Below are 23,698 nucleotides of genomic sequence, written 5' to 3' on the forward strand. Positions count from 1 at the left end.
ATATATATATATATATATATATTTATAAATCGGATAGTTCCGGTGTCACATTTCACTCAAGGGAGCACTAGAACGAAGGAGCGAGGAGATGAGGAGTAAAACAAATCAAAAGGGTTTAATGAGGGTAACGCTTGGAACAGAGGGAACACTGGAGACATCAAGCAGACAACATGACATTTAACAGCAGATGGGAAACACTGGGAAACACGTGGTTTAAATGCACAGAAACTAATGGGACACACCTGGGAACAATACGAACTAAACGGGGAACACCTGGACTCAAATTAGAAACAATCAGGGAGCAGGAACAGGAAGAATACCAAATAAGGGCAAGGAAGGCAAATGGGGAGCAAAACACACACACACGACAGAAACAGAGTGTAACGCCCCCTCCGGAAAGCGTGTCCTCACGCCACACAACATCAATGGGGAGAGAGGAGGGGTGCCTTGGAGGTTCCTCAGGACAGACTCATATGGAACCGGGATGCCTCCAAGGCAGTACCAGATCCGGGCATCATGGCGGAGCAGGCAGCTGGGGAAGCCATGGCGGATCAGCGAGCCCGGGGAACCATGGCGGAACCGGGAGCTCAGGAGGCCATGGCGAAGCAGGCAGTTCAGGAGGCCATGGCAGAGCAAGGAACTCAGGGGACAGAAACAGAGTCTGACATAACGCCCCCCTCCGGAAGGCGTGTCCTCACGCTACACAACATCAACGGGGAGGGGGGGGGGGGACGCCTTGGAGGTCCCTCAGGACAAACTTATATGGAACCGGGATGCCTCCAAGGCAGTACCAGATCCGGGCAGCATGGCGGAGCAGGCAGCCCGGGAAGCCATGGTGGATCAGGGAGCCCGGGGAACCATGGCGGAGCCGGGAGCTCAGGAGGCCATGGCAGAGCAGGGAGCTCAGGATGCCATAGTGGAGCAGGCAGTTCAGGAGGCCATGGCAGAGCAAGGAACTCAGGGCCCATGGTGGAGTAGGGAGCTCGGGAGGCCATGGCAGAGTATACAGTTCAGGAGGCCATGGCGGAGTAGGGAGTTCGGGAGGCCATGGTGGAGTATACAGTTCAGGAGGCAATGGCGGGGGAGGCTCTTACGCCGCGGACCCAACCCCCCCCACCCAGCCCCCGCCCCGGCCTCTACGGCTGGAGCCCCACAACCCCTCCCCCCCAAAAAACCTGGGGGGAATTACGGGCATCTTTGCAGGAACGGGGTCATGAGGGCGCTCTGGAGGGTGCTTTCGAGGAGCGGGCTCTGGAGGGCGCTCTGGACTGAAACTCGGGGGCAGGAGCCCTCACTGGGCTAAACTTGGGGACAGGAGCACTCACTGGGCTAAACTCGGGGGCTGGAACCCTCTCTGGGCTAAACAGGGAATCAGGAGCCCTCCCTGGGCTTAACTGGAGATTCGGAGCCCTTCCTGGGCTGAACTGGGGATCTGGCAGAGTATACAGTTCAGGAGGCCATGGCGGAGTAGGGAGTTCGGGAGGCCATGGTGGAGTATACAGTTCAGGAGGCAATGGCGGGGCAGCCTCTGAGGCCGCGGACCCAGCCCCCGCCCCGGCCTCTATGGCTGGAGCCCCACAACCCCTCCCCCCCAAAAAACCTGGGGGGAATTACGGGCATCTTGGCAGGAACGGGGTCATGAGGGCGCTCTGGAGGGGGCTTTCGAGGAGCGGGCTCTGGAGGGCGGAGCGAGCTCTGGGGCTGGAGCCGACACTGGAGCGAGCTCTGGGGCTGGAGCCGACACTGGAGCGAGCTCTGGGGCTGGAGCCGACACTGGAGCGAGCTCTGTGGCTGGAGCCGACACTGAAGGGAGCTCTGGGGCTGGAGACGACACTGGATCGAGTTCTGGGGCTGGAGCCGACACTGGGGCAAGCTCTGCGGATGGAGCTGACACTGGGGCGAACTCTGGGGCTGGAGCTGACACTGGGGCGAGCTCTGGGGCTGGGATGAGGGCTGTGAACCGTCTTTTCCTCCTCATCCTTCTCCCTTGGTTACCAGTGAATTGGGAGGCCAGCGGGCTTGTGTGAGCCGCAGCCGGTGGGCTCGACATCGGAGCAGCCAGCAGGCTTGACATCGGCGCGGCCAGCGGGCTGGAGAGAGCCGCGGCTGGCAAGCTTGACTGTGGAATGGCCAGCGGGCCTGAGACAGCGGCGGACTTGTGTGCTGAACGGCCGGAGGGCTTGGGTAAGCCACAGCCTGCGGGCTTGGGAATGCCACAGCTGGCAGGCTTGACTTAGGAAGGAGGGGACTACTGTGTGATGCCTCTGGGCTGGCGGAGAGGAGACGGGATCTGGTGACGAACCGAGCCAGGTTGATGTAATCGGGCAGGGTCCACCTGGAACCTGCCAGTGGCATCCGTTGAGCAATCCCCTCATCCAAACCACTCCGGAAACAGTCCACTAGAGTCCACCGGTCCAGGGAAATCTGCTTAGAGCAGGTGCGGAATTCCTGAATGTACTCATCCAGCGGCCTGCCATCCTGATAAACTGCACATAAACGTTCAAGGGGATCCATCAAAAAAACCAAAAGAAAACACTTTCAAAATTGGGAAAAAAAAACATGGAGAGTAGGGGTACCGCTTACTGTTTAAAGGTCTGCTGTTCTGTCACGTTTCACACAAGGGAGCACTGGAACGAAGAAGTGAGGAAACGAGGAGTAATACAAATCAAAAGGGTTTAATGAGGGTAACGCTTGGAACAAAGGGAACACTGGAGACATCAAGCAGACAACATGACATTTAACAGCAAACGGGAAACACTGGGAAACACAGGGTTTAAATGCACAGAAACTAATGGGACACACTTGGGAACAATACGAACTAAACGGGGAACACCTGGACTCAAATTAGAAACAATGAACAGGAACAGGAAGAATACCAAATAAGGGCAAGGAAGGCACATGGGGAGCAAAACACACACACACACACACACACGCACAGGACAGAAACATAGTCTGACATCCGGTCCTTGATTCTGATTGGTTGAGCCAAGTTCAAAGCTGTTGTAAATTACTCTACAAACATACACCTTTGTTTACATTTGTGTGTTGCTCGGAAAACCACTTTGTTGGAACCACAACCGTTTCTGAGGAACTACATTGTTTAGCGGAAGAATAATGTTTTTATTAATATCATTACACTTTTTTGCTCTATTTTATTTTGTGAAACCTTACTACGTATATGGAATAACCGTTTTATGGTTCTGGAAGTAACCATTTTATAAAAGCAATAAGTCCCGTGAAGCCGTGGTTTACAGTGAATTTATAACAGCTAAGGGGTGTTGTTAGGCATTGTTGCCTAAAACCCCCTTAGCTGTTATAAATTAGCTGTCTTCTTGGGGCTTATTTCTTTAGTAAACCATGGCTTCTTGGGGCTTATTGCTTTAATATATATATAAAATATTTGCTTTTACCTTAAAATTTACTTTCTATCTGTGATTAAATATTCACTACTTGTTATTGCTACTCAGGGGGCATTCTCATAGAGACCATTTTACTGGACCAAATTTTGGATGAGCCCCTGAGTGCAAGACAAGTCATCAATCCTTTTTGTTCACTTTCCTGGAACAGAAAGAATTATTTAGAAGTCAAATTTAGGGAAAACGCCAGCATACTGATCTAATCTAATAGACATGGGGCTAAAAGCCACAAAGCGCTCCAAATGGAATTCAGTGGGGTCTTAAAATATCAGCATCTCAAATATATGAAAAAAATCCAGTGGGTGATTTTAAGGTGTCAGAGCTCCCTGATATAAGCATACAATAACTTGAAGAGTGCGTTTTTATTCTTTAATTGATAAATGCTTTTTTAATAAACAAGGATGTTCAACAAGCGTTCAACCCATACATCAGTGCATAACCTGCTTCATCAGAAAGCCCACAAGTTTCCAGAAGTAAATCCTTCTTTCTAGTTGGTCTGTTTTGTAATTATAATGGAAGTCCATGAAAGCCTGATCACTTTGGCTGGGTGAAACATACAGTAAGCAATCAGAGTCATAATCATTCTAAAGATTCGAGTATGTGAGGTGATGATTGTGATTGTGGATTTGTGTGTGAGGGCTCAGAAACACGACATACTAAATTGCAATGATTTGAATTCGTGAAATGAGTTTCGACACTGATGCATTTCCACCCCTAAGTTAAAAACAAAAACAATCATCAGCTTCTTAGAAATTCTGTTTCAGCTTTTCATCTTTTAAACCTGCTCCATGCAGTCTGGCTCCATTTTGAAGATTTTAGGGTAAATTAGAGTATTCTGGGATAATGAAGTGCCCCACTATGATCTATAAAATAAAAGTTTATTTATTAAACATATGGAACATTTGTGAATTAAAAACAAACTCTGATTGGTGGCACTGAGTGTCAATGTAATCTGTAAATTTATTATTATTACTTATATTTTTTTATAATGTTTCCTGAGGTGGACGTATAATATTAATATGATTTTTTTAAATGTATTTATATTTTTATTTATTTTTACAACATAACGGTCATAATGCAAGTCAAGTCACCTTTATTTGTATAGCGCTTTATACAATACTGGTTGTGTCAAAGCAGCTTTACAGTGTCAAGCAGGAAGATAGTTTGTCAATGATGCAAGATGACAATAACAGAGTCATTTTCCAGCTAAAGTCAGATCATTGATGATTCAGTGATTTCATCATCCAGTTCAGCTCTCTTCCAATAGTGTCTGTGCAATCAGTCAAGCGTCTCCAACTAAGCAAGCCAAAGGCGACAGTGGCAAGGAACCAAAACTCCATCGGTGACAGAAATGGAGAAAAAACCTTTTGAGAAACCAGGCTCAGTCGGGGGCCGGTTCTCCTCTGGCCAGATTATTATTTTTCAATTTATGTATGATTAGGCATTAGAATTAAAACAGTTACCTATATGTTGTGGCATTACAGTCAGATCTATACATTTGTGAAAAAAAAGTCTATTTGCAAAATCTGTGGATGGGCCAAAGAAGCATTAATTAAGTAGTTGGCATGGATCTGTGTCTGTGCAGGGAGTCTTGTGCTGATGTATTAATCTCTATTGTGTAATAAAAAGGAGGAAGTACAAAATAAGTTGTTTTGCCAGCTTGGTTTCAATTAAAGCCATTTTTGGACTAATGAGGAAGGTTTGAGTTCTGAATCTTACAGTATATTTTTTTTGTAGCAAAATTAATTATTATATGTCAAAAGATAAGGGAAAAATTAATTTCTCAATTCACAATATGTTACACCCCTCCGGATGGCATAAGAGTCAGAGGCACTCGGCGCTGTATGAGCACGTTACCTTTTGAAGATTAAAGCGATGACAAAGTCAGGGTTGACTTTTAGCCGCCAGTCACACTCTTTTCCTGGTGGGTAGGGTTGGGGATAGTTGGGTGATAGAATTACCCCAGCAGGCCCTGTCACGTTGCCCCCGCAGGTAGCTGTCATAACAAGGAGAGTGAGGATGAGAGATTATTTAATGTGATCCTTCAGCACAGCAAAAATAAACAATGTTACAGCTGCCTGATTACAGGATGATTCCTCTGAGCTCATTATCAGTTAATATAGCAGGACAACTAACATTAAATGATAATAATCAATACATGAAACTAAGATGAATTGTGAAGGAGATCAGGCAGGACTTTATTACCCAACCATCTAATAGAATTGTAGATGTGATCTGACTACATTGATTGAAGAAAAAAAAAATCTTGATGAGTAGCACTGTTATAATAGGACCTGCCAATTTTTGGAACATCTAAAACAAATTTTCAATAAAAAAATAGTCTAATCCATGAACAAGCTCTGAGATCACAACATTAAAAATTTGGTACGGAGCAAATACTGCTATAAAAACTCTGTACTTAATGCATTTGATGACAGAATGAACTACACCCCATGAAGCATTTCAAAAGACTGAAATAATGTCAATACACTATAAAACTACTGACCAAGTTATTGCCCAATGTATAAAATTAGACAGATTACATATTTATGACAAAATAGTAAAATATATACAAATATGAAAATTGTGTGAGAGTACAGAGAGGTTGTGGGCAGAGTCAGATTGCCATGATTCCTTTCTCCTTGGAAACAGTCAGTTTTCTGATTGGTGGGTTCTGGGTAATGTTCAGCAATTCAACTTTTTTTTTTTTTTTTATTATTAATGAAGGTACAAAAGTATATCATCCCTGAAGAACTTTTGAGCTCATGCTAGGTCTGCCTTGAACGGTTTCAATATTATCATTACAATTTCTCTATGGATAGGATGAATGGGATTTTTGCTTCCTGAACCCGAGAGGACCTTGTAGAATTTCATGGCAACTGACAAAGCATGACATCAAAAAAAGTCAATAGGGACACTGGAGAAAAAAGCTATTCTTTAACATCCTTAGAAGGTGCAGAGCATACAGCCTGACTGAAAAAAAAAGAGAGAACATAAGCAGAAAATACTGGAGGTCTGAGAGAAGGTCATGGTAATAATATAAAAGCAACTTTGTAATGTAGTGGGCGAGACAGCTCTGCTTTTCCCTATAACGCTGAGCTAATATGCATCTCTCTTAAATCTCTAGAAGACCACTTAATACAGACATGAATGCTAAGAAGAGTAATACTGATTGGTAGTGGACAACAAAAAAGTACTGTGGTGGTACAATGGTACAGTGATGGTTTTAGATGTTAATATACATTGCCTTTGCGAAAGTATTCAGCTCTCTCATGGAGACATGTTTGTTGGACAGCCATTTTCAAGGTTCTCAAGAGGTGTTTGATTGGGTCCGTGCTCTGGCTGAGCCTCTCAAGGACATTCACAGCGTCGTACCTAAGCTACCCTTGTGTTGTCTTGGCTGTGTGCTTAGAGTCATTGTACAATTGGAAGCTAAACCTCCGGTCTGAGGTCCAGAGGGTTCCGGACCAGGTTTTCATTAAGGACATTTCTGTACTTTGCTGTGTTCAGCTTTCCTTTTACCACGGACATTCCCAATGCTTCTGAAAAACTCCTCTGTAGCACGATGGAGTGCAGTCACCACCATGCTTCACCATTGAGATGGTACTTGTGCAGGTGATTAGCAATGCCTGGTTTTCTCCAGACATGTCACTTCAGACCAGAGAATATTTTTCTCATAACTGAAAGTCCTTTAGGTGCTTTTGCAAATTTCAAGCAGGTTTTCATGTGTCATGTCCTAAGGAGAGGCCACTTAGACATTATGGGCCCTACCATACACCCGGCGCAATGCGGCACCAGGCGTGACGCAAGTGTTTTTTGCTAGTTTCAGCCAGACACAGTTATCATTTTCACGTTCTGTGCCACGTTGTTTAAATACAAATGCATTTGCAGCCATTTGTGTGCCCATGGGTGTGCTGGTCTGAAAATTAGGTGTGTTCGCCAACCGTTTTTCCCATCGTTAAACTAGCAAAAGTGGATTCGGACACGCCGTGCTCTTTAAACCATGCGCTTAGATCGTTAAAATATGGCCCTATATGGCTTAGTTTTGATCGAATATGCATTAGACCTGTTCTACCTTAATACATCTTAGAACTTATATAGACAGGTGTGTGCTTTTCCAAAACATGTCCAGTCAACTGAATTTGCAGTAGATGGACTCCAATCAAACTGCAAAAGCATCCCAGAGAAACTGGAGTGTTCCTCAGATCACGGATACTTATGCAAAGTCATTATTTGAGTTTTTATTTTTTAATACTTTGCAAAGTTATTACAAATCTGTTTTTTGTTTGTTTGCTTCTGTAAATAATATACTGCATTCATTCTAATTTAATGTACTGCTTTGACAGCTGTAATTTATATTAATTCTTCACTTTTAAAATAAAGGAATGCATTTAACAGCATATCGGTTTTTCTTTACTAGAAGGAGCTTTCCAGTAAGGAAACTAAAAAGCACAGAGTCAAGTCGGATCTTACCAATGCAGGTGGGTGGGTCCGGCTGCCAGAAAAATCGGCTGTTGAGCTGAACGCAAGTGATTTCAGACACTCCTTGAATCTGGTACCCAGGGTCACACTGAAAGGTAATGGTGTCGCCAGGCTCCCTGCTGTCTCCGTAGCGTGTCCCATTTTGAGGGGTCCCTGGGTCGTTGCAGGTCGTGGCAACTGTAGCTGAAATAAAAAGATAAATTTTGAATCAGCTGTGGATCAGTGAGAGAGCGGAAAATCTCTTATTCATGAGAGAATGGACCTCTGCTCTTGACTAAATATGCCAAGACGCACAGCAGCTCACATATGTGATGGTGTTAAACTCATGTTTATGGAGATTTCCATTTAATTCTACTTCATCAATCATATCATATCATCGTCAAATTAAAAATGCAATGGTTTCTGCTTTAACAAACATATGCTCCATAACCACTTAAAAATACATAAATAGTGTATAATAAGGAAATTAACAAGAGAAAAAGGCTTTGTTAGAACAATAGCTCACTACTTACTGCATACTGCACAGCATACACTATACTATAGACCATACTGCCTGCTATTGCATTTATTATATGACAGACTTAACATATTGGATATACAATTATTTTGTATTTTGAATTTAAAAACTGATTTTTGGCATTCCAGTCAAAAAATGAGCCAAGAGAGAAATGGTATGCTGATACAACATTACTTACAGGCTTTTAATGCTGGAAATAAAAAGACAAGGTGGAATGGAGTATCCCATGCATCACGCTAGGCCAGGGGTAGGCAAGTTCGGTCCTAGAGAGCCAGAGTTCAGCTCCAACCCTAATCAAGCACACCTGAACAAGCTAATCAATGTCTTCAGGATTACTAAGGCTATAGGCAGGTGAGCTTTTTTTTCAGGGTTGGAGCTGAACTCTGCAGGACTGCGGCTCTCTCGGACCGAACTTGCCTACCCCTGCACTAGGCTGTATACTGCTCATTCCAGTTACCATGCATATTGAAAAGTTGCATACAGTGTAAAGTATGCATACTGCAAAGATAGAGCAATATGTTAATATAAGCTAGAATAAGCTATTCTCAACACAGTCAAGGAGAAGCTGATACATACTAGAGAACTGGATGGAGAAACCAGACTTGCTAATGAAGTAATCACTGTCAAACTGAAGCGTGAGGATGTTGAAGGTGCTGTGAGTGTCCTCGGGTAAAAGCGATCCACTCCACTCTTTCAGCAGAATGCCACTCTCCGCTGGTCCATCCCAGACCTTCAGAATGTCATGGTCCACTTCCGTGTCAAAGACTATGAAGTGAAGGCTGGGAAGGTCAAAAATAGCGAGAATATTACATTTAGTTTTATTTTCTTTCAAAGACATTCAAAAACATTAATAATAATAAGCATCAATAATAATAATAAGCACAAAGCACTTGCAAATTAAAATATAATTCATTTCAATTATTTGATAAAATCTGAATTCCAGACTTTGCAAAGATATGTTCTAAAAATGTATTCATAATTCATAATTAAAGCTAAAGTAAACTGTGTAACTTATGGCCCTTTGGCATTTTAAAAAAAGAACTGCATGCATCTTGCAGAAGAATATTGTTTTCTCTGTGCTTCGGTTACGCTCCTCGAATGTGGTTTGAGGCACAGTTACAGGATATCTTATTAGAGTGGATAGACAATTAAATAACTGTTTGTTGTTGTTGCTGCTGTTATTGTTGTTTTTACAACTGGTGATTCCCAGGAGGTTTGCCATTTTGAATGATCATCATCATCATCATCAATTTTTCTCGTTTGTTACGCCAAATAAACTTTTAGCTTCACGCTACCCACAGCTGGAGCTATATTTCCCTGTGTACGGACATGACGGAACACTCAACTTCCTGTGAAATGAATTCCAGTTCTAAAATATGATTTATTATAGGTTTATTAAAGTGTTTCTGGATAAAGTTTCTGGCTTATAATCTTAAAAAAGTGGCTTTGTTTCACAAAAAAAGCAGGTTTGAGTTCAGAATGTTACAAAATACAATGTTTTATATATATAAAAAAAGATCAATTTGATTCCTCAAAATATGACTTTATTAATATGTCTGGATTATCTTTGACAATAATATAATAATCACTTAATTCATTCAAAATATATTTTCCACAGCACTGAACTGATCAAAACAAAAGGCCTTCAGAATAGATTTTTTTCCTATACTGCGCCACTGGGATTTATATTATTTGCACTCAACAGGGCTGTAGTCTGACCTCCTTGAGTCGAGCACAGCTCTGCAGCTTGCATGTAAACACAGCACTGATCAACTTAAGTCACAACAGTGACTGTCTCTGTGGGATGTGTGGGTGGACAACCATGAGTTCTGCTCTCCACAAACACAGTGTTATTCATTCAAATAACTCCACAACGCTCATAAGTGACATTTCATTCACCAGCAGGGTCCTTTTTGCCAGCAATAGAATTGTATTATGAACCTATGTAATGTTATGGCAATAACTTGTATTGCATAAAAATGAAAAAAAAAACATATTATGAATAATTTTAAATTACACATTATTTATTAATAAATTGTTTTAAATATTTATATTGTTTATATAAAATTAGTTCACAAATTTAAGTTAAATGTTACCATTAAAAATAAAAAGACGGGGGGAAAAACGACATTTTCCTTTAACATACGAAAATAAATCTGAAGGTGGGTAAAACATCAGTCTGTGCTCTCAGTGCAGTCTTTTGAAAATTACGAACAACCATGTCATCATACTAATGCAACACCCTCGCAACTGTACAGAATTATGCAAACATGCTTTCACCTAATACATCTCGAGCCTAGACGATGTTAAAAAAAAAAACATACAGAGAGAACTTGCACAGTAACAGTGGAGCCGTTACTGTGCAAATTTATGCGATGGAGTGAAGTCACAGTGCGGTTTCTTTCACCTGGGAGCGAGAGATGGAGTGGAGTTGTAGCGGAGTGATTACAGACGCTTTGAGTGTGGAGGGGAAATTGCTGTTGCTCCACTCCACTCACATACTCTGCTCGCCAAAGTCAATTTTTACTGGCATTCGGTGCTTGACGAGCATTCATTCTGGACCCTGTATGTATAGAAATAGTTTAAACACCTGCATGGATTATATCCCACTCTTACAACTTCTCCTTTTATCTGCTCTTTATAAGCCATTTTCTCCTTAAACGGATCAACCGAATTAGCTTACCTGAGTTTTGCTCCATTTTTGAAGGCTTAACTGGCTTATCGCTTTTTGTGTCTCTATTCTTTTTGCCCTTTCACTAACCCTCCCCCTCTGTGCAACGGTAATGCACTTGTAGGAACAGATGCCAGTCAGTGGTAGGCAGCGCAGCAGGGTGAAATGCAATCACCATGCTCCTTTATGGTTGTATGGGAATTATATGGAAATTAAAGGAGGGGTGGTAAAAGCATAACATGGTTTCAAGCACTAGTTTTCATACCTGATGGTTTTGCCTGTGTCCGCCTCAATGGACCAGGTGCAGTGAAGGTTGTTGTCATAGGGGGCCGGGTAACCAGGAGACAGAATCTGTCCAGATGTGGCGCCGCTAATGTGTCCTCCGCACTCGGCTACACACACACACACACACACACACACACACACACACAAAACAAATTAAGGCCTTTAACTAGATTTGCATTTCCAGAAAGAAATAATAGTGTGTACAATGCAACAAAACAATAAATCAATTTTCAGTTTACTACAACATACACTAATATGTGACACAAATTACTATTCAGTATGCATGGAAGAATCCCAATCGGAAGTCTGTATGCAAATATAAGATTACATCATAGCTGAAGGTTGTATCTTGAATACAAACCATTAAGCAGAGTAAGCAACAGGAGATTTTTAAACTTTACCATTAAGTATAATCCAAATATGAACATTTCAATGAAGCTGCATTGAAATTAAATTATAGTACACTATGGGTATTTTTAGCCATTGTGTATGCTATGTAGCAAGCAGAGAAAATAGAAAATTGGTTTATTATGTTGACTAATTCAAATAAATGCATATTGTACAAAGTTGGCGTAAGGCAGTATTCTCCATTTTCCACACCAAACTACATCTTGCTCAAGAAGTTTTAATTAAGGAATGAGTACAGCACGGTAAAGACCGTAATGCGTCCATCCTAAAATACTCTCTGTGTAAGTATACTGCGCTGGGCCTACAGAGTAATAATTTACCTCATGCTAACCACAGTGAGAGAGCTTCTCTCCATCCCCCTCAAGCACTTTATTTGCTCCTGGGTCTCACATGCAATTACTAAAGTTGAGTCTCGTAAGGACATTCTCGTCATCAGAATTACAGTATGAAGACACTCTTGCATTCGGTTCATGCTCAGTATACAACCCTTTTTTTAATTTAAATATCAAAATAATTATTTAAGGTCATGTGGTGCTGTTTTGTCTGGCATGCAAAGTATTGTGCTTTGGTGTTTTGATAACTTTGCTTAGGCATGAACTACTACAGTAACTACTATACTATTCTCTACAACTTTCCTGATCTGATGACATGATCTTTCCGTCACACAATCAATTTCTTTGGTGGTACCATGGTACAGTGATGGTATCAGATGATAATAGCTGAGTACTTGATATACAGGTCCTCAATTCACGTATCAAGGTATTTACATGATACTTCAAGGTCAAATATTTGGACAGTCACTGTACAAATTCATTATTATTAATACTATTGTTTTTGAGCTTCTTCATGTTATAGATTCTAGCTCTGCTCCCTCTAGACATTCACTTAATCAACTTTATGGGCTGCATTTTGGGATGCTTTTTAACAGTATTGAAGGAATTCACATGTATGCTGTCACGCCCCTGGACTGTTTGTTATGCTCTGTGACCCAGTTTCTTCCCCACGTGTTCCGCTTCCCAGTTAATTAGTCATTCAGTACACCTGTATATTTGTTAATTATCCCTTGCATTTAAGTTCGAGCTGTCTGTCCTTGTCCGAGATTAAACGTCTACCCATGTGTTTCCTTTGCTCCTGTCTGCCCCGTGTATACCCTTGGATGTTTGGATTAAACCTATTGTTTTCGTGTACTCCTGGTCTCCTCGTTCCTCGCCATAGGCTAAGTGTGACATATGCTAGATACTTGTTGACTACTATTTCATCACTATCTGTTCCAACTCATCCATGTTCTGTATATAAATGCATAGCACAATGTATAGTTGTATAAATATACAGCCTTTACATAAAAGTTCAATAGAGATTTTGCTATTGTTTATAATGCAATATGTTCATTAATTCACATTTAATTCATAGTTTATATGTATATATATATTGAGAGAGAGAGAGAGAGAGAGAGTGCTGTCAAACGATTAATTGTGATAAATTGCATACAAAATAAAAGTTTTTATATTTTATATATGAAAATATTTACATGTATTTACATGTCTATATTTATATTCATATAATTTATATTATAAATAAATATATTTAATATATAAACAACATATTTTTCTGAAATATATACAGTACATGCATGTGTGTGTATTTATATATACATAATAAATATTCCCAGTACACATACATATTATGTAAACAAAAACTTTTTATTTTGGATAAGATTAATCACGATTAATCGTTTGACAGCACATATATATATATATATATACAGTGGGGCAAAAAAGTATTTAGCCACTGTACATACATATATACACACATATATATATATACTGTATATTTTTTTGTGTATGATATTATCTTGATTTTGCTCTTATTGCCCACCCATAACATAGTACATTATCATAAGTACATTAAAATATTGTGTAGATTTAAATTTTTACTTGTGTTACTTAAAAAAAAAAAAAAAAAAAAAATTTCCAACTTCGACTGCAGTGTTTATGTCTAAAGTCATCAGTTTATCCCCCAGAGAGTCAATGGGAATTTTGTGTCTTACCAGGTTCACCAGAAGGCACAAGCAATAGCTTTCTGGTTAAGATAAAGCAAAAGGAGTCACGTGATGCGGTCGAGGTGGATGGCAACATAGTTTAGCACCGCCTGTAGTGGCACAGTTTTTTTAGCCTTACTTATAATCTTAAATGGCTACCTTGACAACTTTTATTTTCTAAGAAGTAGAGAAGAGTCTCAAGCTACAGAAATATGGCTTGCAAGCAGAAAATAGTGCACTCGAGCATAAATAAAGGCCCTGAGAAGCGGCGATGCAACATCAAATGCCACTGGAGATGACAGTGCAGCAGTTTCTCCAATTGACACTGACAAACCCCCCGCGAACAAGGGGAATGCAGCCGAGGACATTGCGAGCATCTTTAACATTTTAAAATAAATGTCAGAGGAAATGAAAAGTTTGAAAGAGATTCACAAGGTTACCACGTCTATGGAAGGGAAACTGTCAGTGTCAGCGCTAAAGGAAAGAATTAGTGATGTACAATCTTCTACATGACTTCTCTAAATAAGAATGTGTAATTTCTGCATTTAGATTTAAGTTGTCAGTTATCTGTAGCAATCCAGTGCTGCAAACAGTGACAGCTATGTACCATATTCAACGAGCAGTCATGTCCAACTAATTCATTTCCGCATTACTTAGTATGATAAATAATTTTGGATACAAAGTCAATTGGTCCAAGGCTCTACCCCAGACTGCTTACTGTCCACAATCATTGTTTCAGACCTGTGCACTTAAACGGCCTGACAAGGGCATTGTATATTTAGGAATTACATTTCCGCAGCGGTTTAAGGATATTGTTAAAGTCAATCTTGGCCCCCTATTAGGAAAAAAATTTCAGCTGACCCAGCAAGATGGGCGCCCCTTTTTCTTTCCCTTTGGGACAAAGTCAATGCTGTCCATTGCCTGTCCATTCAGGATGTTTCAGTATATTTGATAAAATATGCAAACAGTTTTTGTGGAATGGGAAGAAACCTCAAATTACCTCCAGAGCGAGCTCCCCATGGCTAGCCATGGAAAAATCTGCTTATCTGCTTATACCATTTGAGTTAACATAACATAACATAACAAAACAAAACAACCAGTGCATAATCATCTAATTATTTCCCATCTCCAAACAGTTTGGAAGAAGACCTCTTGTATTCTAGTGATTGACCCTTTTCTAAGCCCTTCATCTGCTATATGGGCCAATCCAAAGCTGTTAATAGGTGGAACACCTGTGTTATGGAAGGAATGGATAGATAAAAATAAAACTATTCTGCAGGATCTTTATGAAGATGACGAAGATGACGCTTTAATATATTTCGAGAGACTGAAGCAAAAATCCATCTTGACTAATGATCAGTTCTGGAGATATCTGCAGATGAGACATATGCTCACAAGTATCTTTGCCTCCCCGTCATATGCTCCCAGAGGTAAAAACACTCTCAAGATGATCTGGAATATTATGGGCACTGGCCATGAGACATCTAAATACTTATTAGTCAGATGGGCCAAAATATTAGTTCTGCGGTTAAAATAATCTGGGGGAAATATTTGGGATGCACATTTGAAAATGAAGAATGGGTGAAGATCATTGGAAATTTAAATTATGATATTAGAAGATATTAGACATGTCTCATACAATTTAAAATGTTACACAGATTTTACTGGACACACAGAAGGTTGTTTAGAGTGGGTTTTAAGGATAATCCTGATTATCCAAGGAAACCTAGTTCATGTCTTATGGCGATGCTCAGAAGTCTGGTATTTTTGGAGAGAGGTACATGATTATATTTTAAAGATATCGCAGACCCAGTATGATCTACTAGTTTGTACATACTTGGTGACCCTCAACCTTTAAGTCATGTTACAAAAACAAAACAAATCACAGTGGATACAGAGCTGCATCATGCTGGGCAGACGTGTGATCGTAAAAAACTGGAAATCTTCTCTAAGGCATCCGATTTTTGAATGGCTTTCGGATTTAGGGTGAGTGGCAGCCCTCAAAACTCAAAATCTATCATTTCGGATTGATTTTTATTTTGATAAATGGGGGAACATTTTTAATTTCAATAATCCACAGCAGTAGCAAGCATGTGACGAGACAAACAATGGTTATGGTGAATATGCTTTAGCTTATAGTGGAAACTTTTAGTGGTGTTTTTTTCCCCCCTTGTTATTTATACTATTTTATTTACTTATTGACTTATTTATATTGTTACCATTTATTGACTAACTGTTTTGTTTTGTGTATGTTTTGCGAGTTGCTTATATGTCAAGTACATGATTGTTTAAATCACTTTTGTCTCTAAATAAGAAAATCAATAAAGTACCAATCATAAAAAGATAAAGCAAAAGAAAGCTCTGAGGGTCCGTATACTCTACATACTGAAATACTAAATATAATATCAGCTTTGGGAAACATGATCAAACTTCATAACTTTTCTTCTGTGATGGTACATTTGCCTTGAGAACTGCAACATGAGAATAGATAATGGACTTCCCTTTGCTGATCTCTCTTGGATTACAATGTGTTACATGAGTTGGAGATGGCAGAGGAGCAGTTCTACAGCTGAACTTTATTATCAAAATTTGCTGAACCAAAAAATTAAAAAGAAACAAATCCAAGCCAAATATATGGTATAGGGTACAACAGAACTAAATGTCCCTTGGGCTAAACTGCCTAACACCAGATAGAAAGAAACACTGCCAAACACCTGTTTATCCCTAAACACTGTAAGTTTCCTGATCCATTAGATCATTGCATGCATTGGCAAAAGGTTCATTTTAAGGTGATTTGACAATCATTTTATATAAAATGGATTGTGCATTATATTTTATTATCATTTTATTTCCAAAACTGTCTTCAATTTCATTAATAAAGTTTAATTCTAAATTTCATAACACTTTTATCAGAATATATTTTAATGTAATGTAATAAAGGTTTGTTTTGCTGCTCATCCTTTCCAGTACACTGATTTTTTTTTTCACCTGTTTTTCACTGAAGATTTGGAAGTGATGACAAATGTTGACAACCAATTAAGAGACTCTTTGACAGGTTTCCGTGAGGGATAGGAACTCGAGCCTTTCCCTGACAAACATTTAATAGCAATGGGAAAACATTTACTTGAAAGATCAAATGTGACCCTGTCTGTGAAATCCAGGCTAAAGTCTCAACATCTAATTATGAGATAACAAGCATCAAGTTTGATTTCAACCATTAATTTCACTATAATTTCACTATAATTTCAATCGTTGACATGACCCTACTCAGTCAATATTAAAGATATCATGGTTAAATTTTCACAGAATGTTCTTTGCATTATGAAGAATGATTGTATGTAGTAAATCACAAAAAAAAAAGATTTTGTTGTGAACTCACCCATACAAGATGGAAGTGGTTTGTCCCAAACCCTACGGTCTCCACTGAGGCACGTTAACGTGCTGCTTCCATGTAGTGTGTATCCAGGATTGCAACTGTACAAAACATATGTATCTGCAAAATGCCCATCGTCTTGGATTTTGTAGCCATAATTAGGTGTCCCCGGCTCCTCACATTTGACAAGGTCAAAACCTGTAAAGAGGCAGGATCAAGATAAGCCAATTTGAATGGTAAAAAAGACATCTGGCCACCTGAAATCAACCCCCTGGCAGGCTGGATCAGCCTCTTTCTTGATAATGGCATAAAGGTGGTGCAATAAAAGGTACACCTGCTCACAACAATTACCTATGCAGCCCCCAGGAGACCACCTCAAATTAATACCAGCACAGCATATGCTCAACTCAAAGATCACCCTTTCAAACATGCTGTCTGTTCTTTCTGTATGTGATTGGTTAAAGCACATTTCCAATGCAGAGACATTTCAAGGTAAAGCTTTTTCCAAAAATATGTCTGAAAACAATAAACCCCGCTGAGCTGCTCTTTAAAGCATTTACTATTCTCCTTGTTTTGGCTGGGAAGATGGTGGTAGTCTTAATGAGGAAATAATGAAGAGTGGATAATGAGGATATTATTAGACTGTCTCTGACCAGCAATTAAAACTGTAATATCTTCTTGCACATGCTGTGTCTTTACGGTCTTTGTTTCTACGCATTCTTTCTTGTAATTAGAGCAGTAGTATTTGATTTTTTATGAAGCACAATTATTAAAACAAACAAACAATATATATATTGATAAAAAAATAATTTTGTCAAAACTGTCAGCAGTCAGGCGTCAAATTACAGTGTCTCACAGTGGAAACAATTCAATAGATTGAGCTGAAAATCAGTTTGAGACCATCCTGAAACCACCATTCATTTTTAATCAAAGTGAATGCTAGATTTGTCAGTGTTTACAGTAAATATGATCTAAGTGTCAGTATATTGATTGTGATTTTATATTGAGTGATGCAAGAAGCAAGAGATTTCACCCAAACACAGGTTAATACTATTAGACATGCTTATTAGATTAATTTAAAATAATTACTTTATACATAAAGCTTTATTTGTTCACTTCTGTAGCCGTTTCTAAAGAATCAGTGTGTGATTGTGGGATGGAGCCTTTATTGGAATGTCGTTCAACTTACTGCTGTACGACAGCTTGAATCCTTTGCTGGTACCGGTACCATTGCTGTTAAACTCCATCCAAAGATGGTTGGACGTGCTGTTGAGGATGACATCAGACATGTCGTTTTTTGTAAAATTGCCGAGGAGTCTTGATGAACTATCTTGACCATCATAAACCTATGAAAACCAAAGACCAAAAGAAACAGGAATGTTTACTTAACTTGTTTTGTCAGCAGTCAATCTCAGAATTGCTTATTCTGATAAGATTTCCTCGGTAAATAAATAAATAACATAAAATAAAAAAATAAATAAAAAAAGTTTTTTCTCAAAATATTGTCTTTTGGTGTCTGGATTATGTAATTTATTTTCAAAATTGCATATATTTTGAAACAATAACCTCTGCAAAGAGAGGGTGGAAAACACTACGGCACAGGGAAAAAAATATTAAAGGTCATATATCAATGTCAAGCAGCAGTTTTCCACTTTTCTGTTACGGAAGACACAGTTTCAAGCTTTAATGGAAAATAGCATGTGACTCCAGGTTGCATGTGCAGAATGGGCCACTGGTCTAAGAACAGACTTATTGTTTCTGCTGATTGTCTACAATGGTGCAAACTGATAAAACTGCCTCAGAAATCAGCTGAAATGAACTAAAACGGCCAATCAATAACATCAGTAACCAGGGAATAGCAGTTTCCTTATAAATCTGGCAAACCTTGCTAGATATACAAGTCTAAGACCTTATTTGCTGACAGATTAAATTCAAATAGCCCTTAATGCTGACAGACAATATTTTAATGATTCATTGCAACAGAATCACTATAACTGTGACAAAATGTATGTGTTTGGAATTGCTAAAGCACCTCATACTTATCCATCATTTGTGACTTAATTAGTGGCCTTATTGGTCTAAAGGGACCATCTTTCTTCTGTGATGGTACATGTGCCTTGAGCACTGTAACGTAAATTAATCTATGAATAGTTAATGGTGTCTCCAAGTCCCATTTGCTGGTCTCTCATGGATTACAAACTGTTACATGTTAACAGTATTGCAGAAGTGTTGCAATCACCAAACTTCATCAAAGTTCTCGAAACTCTATTTTGTGTTTGCAATTTCACAAGTTACCACATTAACATAGAATTCAACTGATGTGGCCTTTAGAGTCTGAACTATCCATTTTATAACATTAGTTTTACTGTTTAATTACAGTTTAATTAGTTGGACAAATGAATGAACAAATGAATACATAAATGTATTTTATTTCACTGTTTGATCCATTATGCATATTCACACAATTACACAATTATTTATTATGTTAAATATATATATATATATACAGTGGGTACGGAAAGTATTCAGACCCCCTTACATTTTTCACTCTTTGTTAAATTGCAGCCATTTGCTAAAATCATTTAAGTTAATTTTTTTTCCTCATTAATGTACACACAGCACCAAGAGTGAAAAATTTAAGGGGGTCTGAATACTTTCCGTACCCACTGTATATATATATATATATTATATATAAGGTCATTCTTACCTTGAGGAAATCTCCCTCGTGAAGCTGGAACGTGGTGGCTGTGATTTGAATCCCCTTGCCTCTGTCGGTCTCAATGCGGTAGATGCACTCGTGGTTGTTGTCGTAATTTGCCGGGTAATTGGGGGACAGTAGGACACCCTGACTGGCCACAGAAGTGGCTCCACACTCAGCTAGGCAAACCCAGGATGTATGGATGGGAAAGATAGAAGAAAATTATCACATATTGAGGGCAGAAAGCGCAGACTTATCAAAGCTCCACATGGCTGTGAAAAACAAGGGGTTGGTAACAAATAAGTTGGGTTCCCTTGAAGCCTGTAGTGCCTTGACAGCTGCTACTCCATTTCCTACTGACAGGCCAATTTTAGGCCAAGGTTTTGTACCGTCTGGAATTTGAGTCTTTTGTCATTTTGATGAATCACTGCGAGAACAACTTCAGAGGAATACTAATTAATAGAGGTCTTTATGCATTAGCTAGTTGCTGGTCACAACAGCTCACTGCTGTGTTAGGATCAGACATCCTTCAGTTTAATATTCTGCACCAGCAACTCTCTAAGTATATAAGCAGATGTTGCTTCAAGACCTTGAGCTCAGCAACTTAAAGTAAAACTCTCCAACAATGGCCTCCTGATATCCAGACTTTTTAAAAAGGTATCAGTTCCTTAGAGACCAACTACTCAAAGAAATTAATCTAAAGTGATAGTGGATTTTTATCTATCTGTCTGTCTGTCCGTCCGTCCGTCCGTCTGTCCATCTATCATCTGTCTGTCTGTCTGTCTGTTTATCTATCTATCTATCTATCTATCTATCTATCTATCTATCTATCTATCTATCTATCTATCTATCTGTCTGTCTGTCTGTCTGTCTGTCTGTCTGTCTGTCTGTCTGTCTGTCTGTCTGTCTGTCTGTCTGTCTGTCTGTCTTATACAGTTTACAGCAGCATTCCCATTTTCAGTCAAACTCAGGAGCTTTTGTGATTCTTTTTTCTTTCTTTAAATAATAACAGGGTTGTTCTATCTATCTATCCATCTGTTTACCGTTGTATATGTCCGTCCGTCCGTCCATCCATCCATCATCATTCTATCCTTCCATTCATCAGTCCCATCCATCCATTGTTCTATCTATCATTCTATCTTTCGTTATATCGATCTCTTTCCGTGTCTGTTTCTGTGTCCATCCATCCACCATCCATCCTTCCGTCCGTCCATCTGTCTGTCTGTCTGTCTGTCTATCTATCTATCTATCTATCTATCTATCTATCTATCTATCTATCTATCTATCTATCTATCTATCTACAGTATACATACATACATACATATATGCAATGAATTCAATATTATTGCAATAAATCAATCAGTATTCCTTTTTTTTTTTTTTTCTAAACCACTGAAATCAAATATCTCAGGCATCTAGATCTCACCCTCACCCATTTTAGTTATCTAGCACCCTTATTGATTGGGCTTTCAAAAAACTAGAGATAATTTTTTCAATGAGAATTTCCCCATCAACCCTTTATCAATTTTATGTAGCTAATATAATCCAAACCTCTTGAGGCTAATGTTTGTTGTGCTCACCAGACCAATTAAAGACACACTCACATGCTCTTATTACACTGCAGCGATTAACCACTATTAAAACCCAGTCCGACAGAAAGACTGCACAATTACAACCAATTATTTTTTCAGTGTTTTTAACGTTGTCCACAAATATCCATGACCTTAACCACTTAACCACCACAACAGATAAATTACAGCAATCTGCAGTCTGATCAATTTTAATTCATCTTCTGTATTATGCCAAGATCTCTGAAAGTTTTTCCACCTTACAATTCGAGCATTTACTGTGTCAAGTTCTATTATAAATAAATCATTAATAAGACGGGGGAATAGTCTGAGCATTTAAATAATGAATTTGAGGCATTGTAAAATGGACTCAGTTCAGGATGAAAGGAAAAGACCAGGTTTCTAATAATATGCACTGGTTAAAATTTCACTCTGGTTCTCCCTTCCTTATATGGGACATTTTATGGCCAAACTAGCCTGAGCTTTATTAACTCTTTCCCCGCCATTGACAGACTTTTACGTCTTTCCGTGTTTTCACTGGTATACGGTAGGATGCACTATTATGCATCTTCTGAAAGAGTATTGAATGTCTGGATCAAAACATGGTGAAGAAGAAGCAGAAACAAGCGATCACGTTTGTAAGGAGATGCATATGTAAAATAACGCAATCATCATTAAACAGCATATAAATCAAAACTGCCAAACGTTACCAAACAAATACCATCAATTCTCTGAAACAAATTCTCTGAAATGCCTTTGGAGACGGCTTATGGTAGAGAAATGAACATTCAATTCACAGGCAACAGCTCTGGTGGACATTCCTGCAGTGAGCATGCCAATTGCACGCTCCCTCAAAACTTGCGACATCTGTGGCATTGTTCTGTGTGATAAAACTGCACATTTTAGAGTGGCCTTTTATTGTGGCCAGCCTAAGGCACACCTGGGCAATAATCATGCTGTCTAATCAGCATCTTGTTATGCCACACCTGTGAGGTGGATGGATTGTCTCAGCAAAGGAGAAGTGCTCATTAACACAGATTTAGACAGATTTGTGAACAATATTTGAAAAATATTAGAAATAGGCCTTTTGTGTACATAGAAAAAGTCTTAGATCTTTGAGTTCAGCTCATGAAAAATGGGGGAATTTATTTGATTAAAATGAGTGTAAAAACAACAATAAACATAAGCAATGGATTATTATTGCAATTTAAAATAACTATTTTCTATAGAGTGGTGCTGGTATGACATCAGAACCCAGAAGACTAATTTGCCGCTCGTTCCTTAGACATTTTCCAATAGAGTTTTATAAATGTTTTTTTTTTTTCAATTTAAAGCCTGTGGTAAACATAACTGGATGATTCTTGGATGTTTTGTTCTACAACATAAACTGCACACGCTGATATCCCAAGCTGTCTCATCTAATTACTTATTAGAAACATACATTTTCAAAAATAAACATAACTAATCAAAATTTGCAAATTACACACTCCCATATCAAGCACGCATTGTAGAACAAAACATCAAAGTATCATCAAGTTATGTTTGCCACAGGCTTTATTTCACTCATAAATCAAAAAACCCCATTATAAAACACCATAGGAAAATCTCTTAAGGAGCCAGTGGCCAATTATTCTTCCGGGTTCTGAAATCATACCAGCACCACTCTGTTTGAATATATATTTCAAATATAATGTATTCCCGTGATGCTAAAGCTGAATTTTCAGCAGCCATTACTCCAGTCTTCAGTGTCATTACGTGTGAAATGAAGAGCTCAAGAACTATTTCATATTATTATTTTGTTATAACAGTGATTAATTTGAGTCTTTGATTAATAGAAGGTTAAAAAAATATTTTCAATATAAATATTTTGTAGCATTATAAAAGTTTTACTGTCACATGATCAATTTAATGTATCTTACTAAATAAAAGTATTGATTTCTAATCTTACTGACCCTAAACTGGTACTGTATGTCATTTAATGGGTATCTGATATTTTATAACATAGATATAGATTATAAAATATTATTTAAAAAATGAAAATAATGTTATCTCTGATGATATCCTCACCATTGACATCCTCTGCAACCAGAGACGTGCACACGGTGAACACCTCATAAAATATGTTGAAGAGCACCACCTCACCTGAGTCACAGAACAGGTGATTGTGTGATTTAAATATAGATTTTATTTAACAGTGTTAAACATAATAGTATTGTTTTAATGCATTCATACCCAAAGAAAC

The 23,698-nt window shown here is 38.9% G+C and overlaps 1 protein-coding gene across 1 annotated transcript in view; it reads right to left on the reverse strand.

Moving 5' to 3' along the window:
- Positions 1-2,248: 2,248 nt before the first annotated feature.
- The window catches only part of LOC107564887 (CUB and sushi domain-containing protein 1-like), a 23,454-nt gene continuing 2,004 nt past the window's right edge, over positions 2,249-23,698 (reverse strand). The window contains exons 3-10 of the mRNA XM_016250058.1: positions 19,898-20,067; positions 18,380-18,536; positions 17,197-17,388; positions 11,352-11,478; positions 8,992-9,194; positions 7,890-8,081; positions 5,274-5,412; positions 2,249-2,342 (exon numbers count right to left, since the gene is read on the reverse strand). Coding sequence (XP_016105544.1) covers positions 2,249-2,342; positions 5,274-5,412; positions 7,890-8,081; positions 8,992-9,194; positions 11,352-11,478; positions 17,197-17,388; positions 18,380-18,536; positions 19,898-20,067 — 1,274 coding nt within the window. The remainder of the gene's footprint in view (positions 2,343-5,273; positions 5,413-7,889; positions 8,082-8,991; positions 9,195-11,351; positions 11,479-17,196; positions 17,389-18,379; positions 18,537-19,897; positions 20,068-23,698) is intronic.

The sequence above is a fragment of the Sinocyclocheilus grahami genome, unplaced genomic scaffold (assembly GCF_001515645.1).
Source record: "Sinocyclocheilus grahami isolate Dianchi unplaced genomic scaffold, SAMN03320097.WGS_v1.1 scaffold969.1, whole genome shotgun sequence".
Classification (NCBI taxonomy): domain Eukaryota; kingdom Metazoa; phylum Chordata; class Actinopteri; order Cypriniformes; family Cyprinidae; genus Sinocyclocheilus; species Sinocyclocheilus grahami.